General features: G+C 43.7%; 1 protein-coding gene across 1 annotated transcript in view; it reads right to left on the reverse strand.

Annotated features, from left to right (window-relative positions):
• Positions 1-3,176: 3,176 nt before the first annotated feature.
• jag2b (jagged canonical Notch ligand 2b) overlaps positions 3,177-12,204 on the reverse strand; it is a 46,938-nt gene continuing 37,910 nt past the window's right edge. Inside the window, exons 15-25 of the mRNA XM_061092080.1 lie at positions 11,194-11,307; positions 10,990-11,103; positions 9,713-9,943; positions 8,735-8,762; positions 8,096-8,181; positions 6,964-7,077; positions 6,738-6,853; positions 5,910-6,158; positions 5,678-5,809; positions 4,768-4,918; positions 3,177-4,650 (exon numbers count right to left, since the gene is read on the reverse strand). Coding sequence (XP_060948063.1) covers positions 4,112-4,650; positions 4,768-4,918; positions 5,678-5,809; positions 5,910-6,158; positions 6,738-6,853; positions 6,964-7,077; positions 8,096-8,181; positions 8,735-8,762; positions 9,713-9,943; positions 10,990-11,103; positions 11,194-11,307 — 1,874 coding nt within the window. The 3' untranslated portion in view covers positions 3,177-4,111. The remainder of the gene's footprint in view (positions 4,651-4,767; positions 4,919-5,677; positions 5,810-5,909; positions 6,159-6,737; positions 6,854-6,963; positions 7,078-8,095; positions 8,182-8,734; positions 8,763-9,712; positions 9,944-10,989; positions 11,104-11,193; positions 11,308-12,204) is intronic.

Genomic DNA, 12,204 nt, shown 5'->3' on the forward strand with positions numbered 1-12,204 from the left:
TGTGCGTGTGTGTGTGTGTGTGTGTGTGTCTGTGTGTGTGTGTGTGTGTTTAAAGGGACGAGGGGCTTAGCCTAAAATCCTGTCACCCAGCTGCCTCCGCTGTCAGACCCACATCAACAGATGCACCGAGCAGCCACAGGGAGCAAACACACAAAACACAAAACACAAACACCATCTTCCCTCTCCGTCAGTCAGACTGTGAGCGTGCACGGAGAACACACACGTGCACGGAGAACACACACACGTGCTCGTCACAGTACTTTCCCCCCCCCGACGAAGGCTTTTCGGCCATTTTGCCTTCAGTAGCAAAGTCCTGGGTGTTTTACAAACGCAGAGCTCCGAGATGTCCTTGGCTCTCGTCTTGGCTGTTGTAAGGAGCCACTTTTGGAATCTGGTGTCAGTTTACTGATGCAGTCTGGGATGGCAGGGAAGGGGGGGGGTGGGGGGGTGGAGGAGAGGGGGGGGGGGGGTATTGACAGGCTGAAAAGGCAAACAGGCAACTTGGCATCACTAAAAAACCTTGAATACCAAGACATGATGGTATACACATTAATTCAGATATGAAGCATTTCAGGCACCTGCCTCCACCAAGGCCCATTCAATTCAATCACGTGTCATCAAATCCCCCCCCCGCCCTCATCGATATCAGTCCTCAAAGCAACATCTCATATCAACATCTTTGTATTATTTCAACTATTATTTACTTATTGCGTACTTCTGCAAGCGAATAGCAGTGAAAACCTCCTCAGCAGAGATAATAAGACAAGATTCCACCATCGTCCATATATAAATATACCTATAATCATGATTAGCTCTCCCTCTCTCTCTCTCTCTCTCTCTCTCTGCGACTCCTCCACTTCCACAAAACTGTGTAAGTCGATCCGGCCTTTCCGACAACACTCGCTCCCATTAGCTCAGCCACGGGCACCCATGGGAGTCCTGGTGGGGGGGGGGCTCACTCGGCCCCAGCATCATAACATTACTCATGAAACATTCACATCTTTATGTGACCAGGACCATCAGGCCAGCTTCTCATTGGTGGAGACCGGATCGGCCCAGAACAGGAGATGCGGTTCTATTGGTGTGTGTGTGTGTGTGTGTGTGTGCATGTGTGTGTGTGAGCTGGAGCAATGGCCGCCCGGCGAGGAGATGGGAATCGATCGATCGGCTGCAGAAGACGTTTGAGGTTGAAGCTTCATCTCATTTGAAGAGTGAACACAGGAAAGTTTCTGAGCAGAGTTAACATGTTTACAGCAGTGAGCTAAACGTATCATTTATATATATATATATAATAAAAGTGATGGGTTGGGCTCTTTATCAATTATCTCTCCGCCACTTTTAGATATGACACAATCATCGAATCCACTTTTTGAAGACAAGTATTGATGAGAGCAGCTTTAAGGCCTGGTCACATTTATAAGTTCTTACATGGAAACTACTTTGTCTTTTGAGTTTTTAGGACTGTCCTCTAATATAGTTTTATAGATATGTTTTATCTATATATTGTTGTATATTTCTATTTCTTTATATTCCTTCACCCAAGTACTGCATGCTACTCATGTGATGTCTTCTGCTGTAACATTGCAAATCTTACCCATTGCAAGAATAATAAAGGACTTCTTATCTTATCTTAAAATAACTTCTATGTAATATGTAATACTTATGACCCATAGTTACATTATGTATGTTAATTACATTAGATCCGTACTTCCTTTAGTTTAGACGGCCTTTGTCATTTTATCTCTTTTCTTAGAGATTCTGACCAGGATATAGAGCATCCTCTCAACTTGTAGTTTTTTGTGCCTGAACTTTTTCCCTAACCAGGACCGTTCCACCCCCACGTGCCTATCCTTGTTACCATGGCGATGAAGATCCTGCTGCACCATGACAACTGAATGAAGCGAGGCGGTCGAAAGCTCCGGCACAAACACATGAACCTTTATCAAACCAAATATTACAAATATTACAAGCGCGATGAAGATGTGTCAAAACTGCTTTAATAAATAACTGGGATGATTATTTAGAACAATTAAACATCCACTAAAAGAATGGAAACTTGTTTTTTCTCGCTTTGTACAAAATTAACTTACGTCCCTTGAAGAATAAAATGTATACAATATGCATTATTCAGCTTTTTAACACCAGTAGTGATGCATCTTTAATTCTTTATTTTGCCGTGTCCCATGTACAGAAAAAAACGATGGCGTTTTGAGACAAAGACGTGATATGAAAAAGGGTAAAAACTTGTGATGTAGAACTGAGTTGGTAACTTAAAAAAAAAACAGAAAAGAAAAAACAACATTTGCATTGTTTGCAAAATGAAATTTAACCATCAGCAAATATCGTTCCCTTCATTGACGCCTTTAAAACAAACATGAGGCTAAATGCATGAAGTCCACATTTGTCCTTCTGACGTCCGCACTCGAGACGCTCAAGAGTCACGAGTGGACGGTTTCATTTTCAACTTTTCAAATCCTCCATCAGTGTTTTATTCCAGAGATCTCATGATCGTGAAGTGAGAGCATTTGAAACACGCCACAAAACACCACACAACTTTTCAAAGAATGACTTTTTCCTTAATAAAGAAAACAAACCAACAACATAAAAAAAGATGACCATTGATTACACAAATAATGCGTTACATTAAGGCACCTGCAGCTGGAGGGTTTGTGACGGGTTTAGAAATGGCTGGAAGTGTTTGCAGGGAAAAGAACTTCAAGGCTATTAAAGCAAATCCTGCTCCTGAACAACCACAACCAAGGAACCGATAAAGTTAAAAAAGACTCGAGCATCAAAGGGTTGAATGTTTTCAGAGGAAAGAAACCAAGGGAAAAAGCTGTAGTTTTGCCCTTATTATGTTTATTCTAAGAAATGAGTGTCAATATGAATCCAAAGAACCATCAATTATTTATTGCATTAACTAAAAAGCAGTAAAAGAGACTGTTGACGGGTCACAAAATATAAAATGCATCCCAAAATAAACCATTTATAAACCCTTCATAAATTCCTTCATCGGTGGTACCTCAGTGTAAAGGTTCTCTACTGTGGGACTGGATATGAAGTGTTATAAAACCTGCCTATTTCGACTGGCATAAATAAAAGGAATGGCATTGTAGAAAAAATAATATTAATTATAATAATAATAATAACAATAATAATAATAAAAATGTGTGACTTGTCTTTAAGTTACTTATTTCAAATATACACAGCGACTCCTTTAGTATTTACACATATGTACAGAGTATTCATTTCTGTTTGGATCAAATACCTTGAATGGCGTTGCTGTGAAATTGAACTCTCTAAATGTACACTTATATCCCTTTGAGATTTGAGAACGAGGAGGTCAAACTGGGCAGCGCGACTCGGAGCCTCCACACAGCTCGTAGAAAGGCACTTGCTACCAACTCAAATACTGCAGAACATCCTCAAAACGGAGCGTCCAGCCGAGACGACCGAGCGACGGGAGCAAAACAAAACAAAAACAATGGAAGGCCACATAGTAGGCACTGGGGTTTCTGTCCCCTCTCCCCTCCAGGCCAAGTGTTTTGGTAAGGCTGGCGCATGACGGGCACAGGTGGACCAGTGGGCGGAGCCGGACAGAGACAGGAAGTCCTCCTCTGTTGCTGCGACGTCAACAGGACATTCCCCTCTAAACTCTTCCTTGACCGTCCCTCTAACGTGTGTCTGAACCCACAGACACTGAACAGGAGCCCGCTGACAACTCAACTAAATCATAATCTGTAAACAAACCAAAAAAAAAAAAACTTTATACAAGTTGTTTTTCTCGCCTTTTTCTTGATTCATCATTTCTTAAATGGTACAAATCCATAAAACAAAAAATTGCAGAGAGCTTCTTTTGCCTCACGCAAGAAAACCGCTAACATTTCAGCTCCTTCTGTACATAATTAAAGAATATTTAGCGAACAGAAGCAAAAAAAAGGTTGTTCACTGTGCACTAGCCTCCTGAATTAAAAAAATCGTTTCAGGTGACAGTGACGAAAACATCCAAACAAAGAATGGCTTATTAAAACACAAAGCCTCTTTTTCTTTCCGAAAGTTGTGTGAACATAAGCAGAGCTGCTTCCTGCAGCTTCTCTCTGGGTCGAGGGTCTCATACGCAGTGGTCTCTGAGGCCTTTGGGACCGCTCAGGACGGCACTGACGTTTTTCCAGCGGTTGTCTTTGGGGTTGTAGCCTGGGGTCCGGTGAGGCGCTTTGAGGGGGGGGCTGGAGCTGTGCTGGGTACACACCACCCCCCCACTGGACTGCACTGCAGTCTTAGAGTACTTATAAACTGGCTGCTTCCCCGCCTCCGCTCCACCACACTCCTCCTCCTCCTCCTCCTCCTCGAGCTCAAGCTCGCCCTCCGTCTCCTCCTCCTCCTCCCCTTCGTCACACGTCCGAGAGGAAGGACCCATGAGCTTCTTGCGCTCCTGCTCAGCCTCCCTGTTGCTCTCCTTCAGCTGCTGCTGCTGCGCCCGGCCCACCACGATCCGGAGCGGCTCCCACTGGTTGTTCACGTTGTCGTCTGAAGCAGATCGCGAGTTCCTCTCTCGTTCTTTTCTCCGCTTGCGTGTCCACCAAACGCATACGATGATGCAGAAGAGGCAGAGCAGGCAGAAGACGACACAGAGCAGAGGCACCAGGTAGTCTGTGGACACAGAGAGGAAAGTTAGAGAACGCTGCAGAGACATCTGTGGATTAATCAGGAACCAGAAAGGGGCCCGTGACAAACCCTTGTGGGACACCTTTGTTAATTATTACTCACCCACTGAGGGGGGCATGACCTGCGTTTCCACTTTGACCTCGGTGACAGCCAGCATTATGCTGCTGTTGTGTCGCCTCGACAAGGTGCCTTCTATGGCGCTGGCAACCTTCTGGATCATACTGAGGTCCTGTAGATCCTCAGGCTGGAAAGACTGAGAAACAAACCAGAGAACACGTCAGAGATTAGACCCAATAACCAGGAACAAGCACTGAGCCTCTTGTTATTCTCTTATTCACTGCAGTGTTCAAGATTCAAGATTCAAGATTTTTATTGTCAAATGAACAGCGATAACATGAAGTATTCACTGTCAATGAAATGCTTGGGTCACACACTCTCTTTAAGCAATGCTCAGTCATTTCAACCCAAAAAAATAAAATAAAAATAGAAATAGTATAAAATAGAATAAAAAAGATTAAAATAGAATAACAATGAAATAGAATATCAAAAATTTAAAATAGAAAATAAAATATATACATCTAAATATATATCTTTACAGTGTGTCAAAAGAGTCCAAAGTTTGCATGTTTAAGTCTCATATTAAGAGTCTAAATAGTAAAGTCACAAAGGAATAAGTCACTGAAAGTTGAATAAAAGAACAAGTTCATTCGTTTTTTGTATCTTGAGAAAGAGACTGAAATTAAATCTGTTTTGTAGAATTTCAAACTGTCACTTTAACCTGATTTTGTCCATTTTACCCACACCTCCATCAATCTGATCAACTACAGGTTGTGTGAGCAATAGCAGGCTTGACTGTCTTCTAGCAAAGAGCAGCAGTTGTTTGGGTCCCAACCAGCTAGATGTGAGCCAGCCAGCACCGGGGAAAGGAGCTAATGACCTCCAACACAGCTCAGATGTGTTGGTTTGCATGATAACACACAAACTAAGAATTAAACAATGTACATTCACTTACTATGGCCACCTTCACAGCGTCCTGGTTGGACGGAGAGACGTCACAGAGCAGAAGGAGCTCGTGGCCCTTCGCCAAACTCCGGAGACTCGACAGATACCTCAGCTCGTAGCAGATGTTCTCCACAGTCGTTCCCTGCAAACAAACGCACACTGATCAGCAACGATACAACAAAAACCAACAACACACAACTTGAATATCTGAACAACAGGAAACATCCTGAGACACGACTCACTGGTGGTGCTTTGTCTCTGTTGAGAACAAGCGTGATGCGGACGCAGCTGTTGTCCAAGTGCCCGCTGTTGGGCTGGCACTCGGTGGTGACTTGAGGGGGCGAGGGTCCGGCGATGGAGCAGACCCCCCACTGGTGGCAGGGGGGGGAGAAGCAGGTGAGGTAGCTGTGCTTTAGACACTCCCGTCCAGCCGGGCAGGACTGCTGCTGACCCGACGGCTGCAGCAGGCACGGACGCCGACCACACAGCACCTGGGGACACGAAGCATATTTCTATTACCCTGCATGTGACAAGCATCATAACCACCAGCTAATGTTCCTTATATCTCATTTGTGGTCTTTTATGGCCATTTTCCTCTGTTAGTCATCGATTTTTCCAGAAAATAGTAAGAAACTGTCCAACACAATTCCCCCAAATCCAGGGAAATGTCTCCAGAAAGTAGGTTTTGAACAATAAACAATAGACAAAATGTTTACCTTCATAAAATAAAGACAACTCTTCAAATGTGACCAAACTGGTTGTGATGTAATGAATATTGGTTTTTTTTTTTACATACCGGCAATGTCACATAAACTAGTTTATTGATTTATTTTTTAAAGGGGATAGTTTAAAAGTTGTAGAATAAACAGACTGGGGAGTGTATTGGTTTTGTTTTCTTCACATACTGGAAATGTCACAAACTGTGGTTTATTGATTTGTTTTGGGGTTTTTAAATAGTTTAAAAGTGGTGAAATAAACAGACTGGGGAATGTATTGGTGGTTCGTTTGACTGGAAATGGAGAAAACCAAGTGAGTAAAGAGCAGCAGATATTTCCTCCCGGCCCTCTCACCTTGGTACAGTCCACTTTGCCGTTGATGCAGTGGCAGCTGTTGCACTCCTCCTCCCAGCGGCTGCCGTGAGGGAACTGCAGCCCGGCGTAGTGACACGTCTTCCCGATACCGATGACTACACACACAGGCATAGAGACACATGTTTACTTCAGTGTCTCAATGATCTGAATACAAAGATATATGTTGAATAATTAAGCCAAAGCTAATAAACAAAAAGCTGTTTACACTCTTGACATCTGGCTCCGGTCCTGCCGAGGGGACAGATGCACCGGAAACCGTTGATCTCGTCCACGCACGTGGATCCGTAGGCACACGGAGAGGACTGGCACTCGTTGATGTCTGTGAAGGGAAGAGGACGTCGACTTTAGGACGGACAAGGGACAAGGGACACGTACTCTTCAAGAGCAACAGCTGAATCTGACCCGAATCCTCAGGAAATGTTCGATTCAAGAAGCTTTATTTATTTAAATCGTCTGTGGAGCAGTTTAACTTCAGCTAAATTCTGTTCCTTCCTGAGAACCAACAAATTACAGCGAGTTCATTGGAACATGTTTGGCGTTTCATATGCTAGCATGACAAGGACCGAACCACGTCCAACGACCCCCTGCTGGTTGCGTAGGTGTATGACATGCGGGCGGTTTAACCACACGTTCAACAGTCCCAATAAAAACCTGCAAAAATTTGAACAAAAGCCTCAAAATAAACTCATTTTAATGGAGCTCGTGACGTATTTTTGTCAATCAACTCACTGATTTACTTGACGAGCCCCTGGGTCAAGACCAACAACGGCCCGGGCAAAATAAAAACCCCATAAAATGTCAAATGAGGATGAAGGGGTAAATAGTGCCCGTGTTTAATCATCGACCTCTCTGTTATGAGAGCGGCTCTGTGAAGGATGACCAATCGATTGTGCCGTCCGACCAACAATCTTTTGAGAAGCCGACCATTGTCGCCCGGGTTTCACACGAGCCCGGGCCGGGGCGAACTCTCAGATTCAAGCCCGACAGCAAAGGTGAACGCTATCCGGCCGCGGACAAAGGAGCAGAGAAGAAGAATTTCAGGGTCACTGGGTAATTTGTCCTCGGTGTGTGTTTGTGTGACTGTGCGAGTATGGAGGAGGGACGACCTCTGACCCCTGAGGCGTTTAAGGACCAAGAGAAAAAAGGGAGAGGGCGGCGCCCCCGGGGTCCTGCATTTAGGTGTCAATGTGTCCATCTCCTCCTCGTCCTCCCTTTGCCTCGGTGCCTTCCTCCATCCATCTCTCCATCCTCCTCCTCACCACCACCATGACTACTTCAGGGAGTTGGGGGGTGGGTGGTTGTGTATTTGCATAGAGCTCCGTGGTGTCGCTACTCACTGATCCTGCAGTCGGGTCCGGCGAACCCCGGAGCGCACTCGCAGCGGAACCAGTTCACTCCGTCCACGCAGATCCCTCCGTTGTAGCTGAGAGAGAAAAGGAAATAAAAAAACAAAACGATTAAACGAGAGCCACATCCTCCCGGGCTGCAACAAAGACACATCGTTTGTGTGTGTGTGTATGTGTGTGTGTCTGTGTGTGTGTGTGTGTGTGTGGTGAGGGGGGGTCACGCGGCTCAATTCAACTCATCAATACCAGCCTCCACCTTTCAGATGCTAATAGGCGTGTCCAGTCCCTCCCCTCCTCTCATCCTGCCTCTCCTCCAGTCCTCCTCAAAGCCCCCCCCCACCCAACCCCCCCCCCCCCACCCAGGTCGCACGGGAAGAATGGGACACGTACCACCCCCCCTCCCTCCTCTTTCTCCCTGACATTCCTCCCCCCACCTGCACTCACTATACAGCCAAACCCCAAAAATATCTCTCTCTCTCTCTCTCTCTCCGTCCTATTCACTATAAGCCCCCCCCCCCCCTCTCTCTCTTTGAGGCTTGATTTAACTTCCACAGCTTTTAGCCCTTCACCCCCCCTCCTCCATGCAGGATGGATTTTTTGGGTGGGGGGGTGGGTGGGTGTGGTACTTACCATGGATGAGGGTTGCAGTCGTTTGTGTCTGTGGAAGAGGAGAAACACAAGAAATGCTCAGTCAGACATTTTCTTTTGCATTTCATACAGATATTTGATATAGATTTTTCATAAATATAAAATAATCTTCTAATATTCGTCAAGCACCGGTGAGCTAGTGGAATATTTGAGCGTCTGTCAAATCTCTTTCTGTTTGTTTGTGGCTCACGAGAAGCGTTCAACTTATCGGCTTCGCATTTATTAATAAACTTAAGACAACCAGCTCTGTAGCAGCAGCAGCGTTTGGGACTATATCAATATAAATTACATAACTCATATACATATAACTAAATGAAGAAAGAAATGGCCTTCATGTCATTTCTAAAACCTACGTAGGGGATTGACCTTAACTGTTAAATGTCACTTCTGTTTGCAGCCTTAGAAGAATCATACACTTCAAAACATCTCCTTAGCTTTTTCTTATTTATTTTTTACTCAGATCACTACCAAGCACAATAATATTCAACACTTTACATCTATATTTATATCATGGTCACTTATAATGGTTACATTGCAATATTTATATTTCCATCATGCTATTTTGTAGTTTTATTTATATTATGGTCACTTACTTTTTAATTATTTTCTGTATCATGGTCACTACTGTTGCAATATTACTTATAATATTTTTGTTTTCATTACAATAACACTTACATCACTCCACTTTCTCCCCAGTACCTGTTTTTGCACAGTGTCTGTTTTGCAGGTTGTTTGTTTCTGTACTCTTATTATGTGTAGTTTAGTAGTGTACATATTGTGATCTTTTTTATTGTGCTTCGGCACTGTACTTAAATTCTGTTTTTCTCTTATCTGCTGTAACAAGTGAATTTCCCCGTTAAAATAAAGAAATCTAATCTAATCTAATCTAATTGAAATCGTTAATAAGCACAATGCAGTGAATTGTGATTTGTGTGTTACTGATGTGTGAGAGGAACTGACTCTGGCCGCAGCTCGGTCCCTCCCAGCCGTCCTTGCAGATGCAGGTGAAGGTGTCCCCCCCCCCCACGCAGGTTCCACCGTTGGAACACGGGCTGGAGGCGCAGGTGCTGTTCTTGGCTGTGTTGCAGGTGTTGCCCCCCCACCCGGGCGGGCAGGCGCAGCGGAAGGCGTCTCCGTGGTCGTAGCAGGTGCCTCCGTTACTGCAGGTGGTGGCGTCGCATTGGCTCTCGCCTGGCGGGGGGGGGAAAACAAAACACTCAGATCACAGACTGCACCTCAGACTGCTCATAAAGAGAGGGGCCTCCTCCATGTAAGTGGATGGGACATCGAGTGATTAATTTGGTTTTAATTCAGTATTTGAAGCAATAGAAGGAGGTGAATCCACAAGATGGCAGTTCCTTTATCGCAGATATCTGGGCTTAATTTTGATTACAAAAGGCAAGAAGGGTAAACACTAGGGATGAGCGAGTACAGCATTATCTGTATCTGTATCTGTTAACCATATGAATTATCCGTATCTGTACCGTACTCGGAGTGGGCGGGGCCTACCCCGGAAGTGGGTGTGATTTAACCCGGAAGTGGGCTGGTTCAACATAACTTTGACATTTTTTTTTTTAATTTATTTCCACACCAGGTGTGTGTGTGTGTGTGTGTGTGTGTGAGTGAGATGCGAGGGACGTTCACTGTCTCCCGGAGAAATTAACACTCTGTGTTTTTAGTATAGAAAGACGTGAATTATATTCGTTCACAAGTCATACAGACTGGTTTTGTTGTTTTCACTTTACATTAACACTTAAAGTTTAGTGCAGTGTAATTGTAATTGTCGGGAAATTAACGAATCATTTCTGCTTCCTTGACTGAGCCCATGGAACAGTCCCGATGCGCAGTGAACCTGAGTGACTGAGAGACAGAGAGCTGTTCTGTGAGCGAGTGAGCAGAGCCGTGTGTGACGGGAGGAGTGCTGTGACGCTGTGTGAGGATTTTCATTCAGTCCGAGCACAGATAATGACTCCGATTACTCGTATAAAAATCGTACTCGGCAAAAGTGCTTTATCCGTACCGGATACTCGTTTCAGCCGAGTATCCGGCTCATCTCTAGTAAACACCATCTATTGTACCAACACCCCGAGACCAGAGGACGTTTCCTGGGATCAAAACATGTCGAGGTCACGCTTCAGTTGTCCAAACACACAGAGATGGAGCGTGTTGGAGTTTGGGGCCCACGGCGAAGCACCAACATAAACACACACGTTAACACGGCAGTGGACATAACTCACGGGAATGGCAGGTCTTGCCCTTCCAGTTGTCGGCACACTCGCAGTAGAAGTCGTTCACCAGGTCCACGCAGCGGCCGGCGTTCTTGCACGGGTCGTGTCCGCACTCGTTCACGTCTGACGGCGAAGGGAGACGCACACGGTTAGAATATCAACACTCTTGTTACTGAGGGAACGGAGCAGAGAGCAGATCCGTCCTGAACTCACTGTGGTCACAGAGGCGGCCCTCCCAGCCGTCGGGACAGAAGCACTGGAAGGAGTTCACGCCGTCGATGCAGGTTCCTCCGTTTCCACAAGGGCTGTCGATGCAGTCGTTAATATCTAGAAGACGGAAAGACAGAAAAATTTAACTTTTTGTACAATATTTTGTCACATTTCAACCTTATAATAAGTATAAAAGCACGTAAACAGTTATTTAAAACACACAGTTATGCAGTTGTAGGCAAATAAGATCATTATATTATGTTCAGGTCATGTCTGAGATTGTACTTTATATCATTTGTTTAAAGCTACATTACACTGGGAAAATGTAATGAAAATAGTTAAATATAATAATAACAAACACTTACAAAACATGATAATATGTGAAAGTTAGAGTAGTAAACTTTTTTGTCATATTTCAACCTTATAAGAATAAAATAACTTAAACAATGGTTTAAAAGACACGTTTGTGCATAATAATCACACAAACACTGCAAATCCTTACATCTGCATACAAAATGTAAAAATATGTTGTAGTTAATCTCTTATAGATTTAACAATAACTTTAAAGGACTAAGAAAAGAGCACATTTCAAGATATTTGTGTTGTTTTGGGGATAAAACACGGATGTGAGGTAAACAATTCCCTCACATTTACAAGAAAAAGATAGAAAAATTTACTTTTTGTACAATATTTTGTCACATTTCAACCTCATGATAAGTATAAAGCACGTAAACAGGAATTTAAAACAAAATGTTCTGCAGTCGTAGGCAAATAAGATCCTTATATTATGTTTAGGTCATGTCTGTGATTGTACTTTATATCATTTGTTTAAAGCTACATTACACTGGGAAAATGTAATGAAAACAGTTTAATATAATAATCACAAACACTTTAAAATCCTTGTATCTGCTTACAAGACATGATAATATGTGAGAGTTAAAGTAGTAAACTCTTTTGTCATATTTCAACCTTATAATAAGAATAAAATAACTTAAACAATGGTTTAAAAGACAC

Source organism: Limanda limanda, chromosome 18, assembly GCF_963576545.1.
Source record: "Limanda limanda chromosome 18, fLimLim1.1, whole genome shotgun sequence".
Taxonomy (NCBI): Eukaryota; Metazoa; Chordata; class Actinopteri; order Pleuronectiformes; family Pleuronectidae; genus Limanda; species Limanda limanda.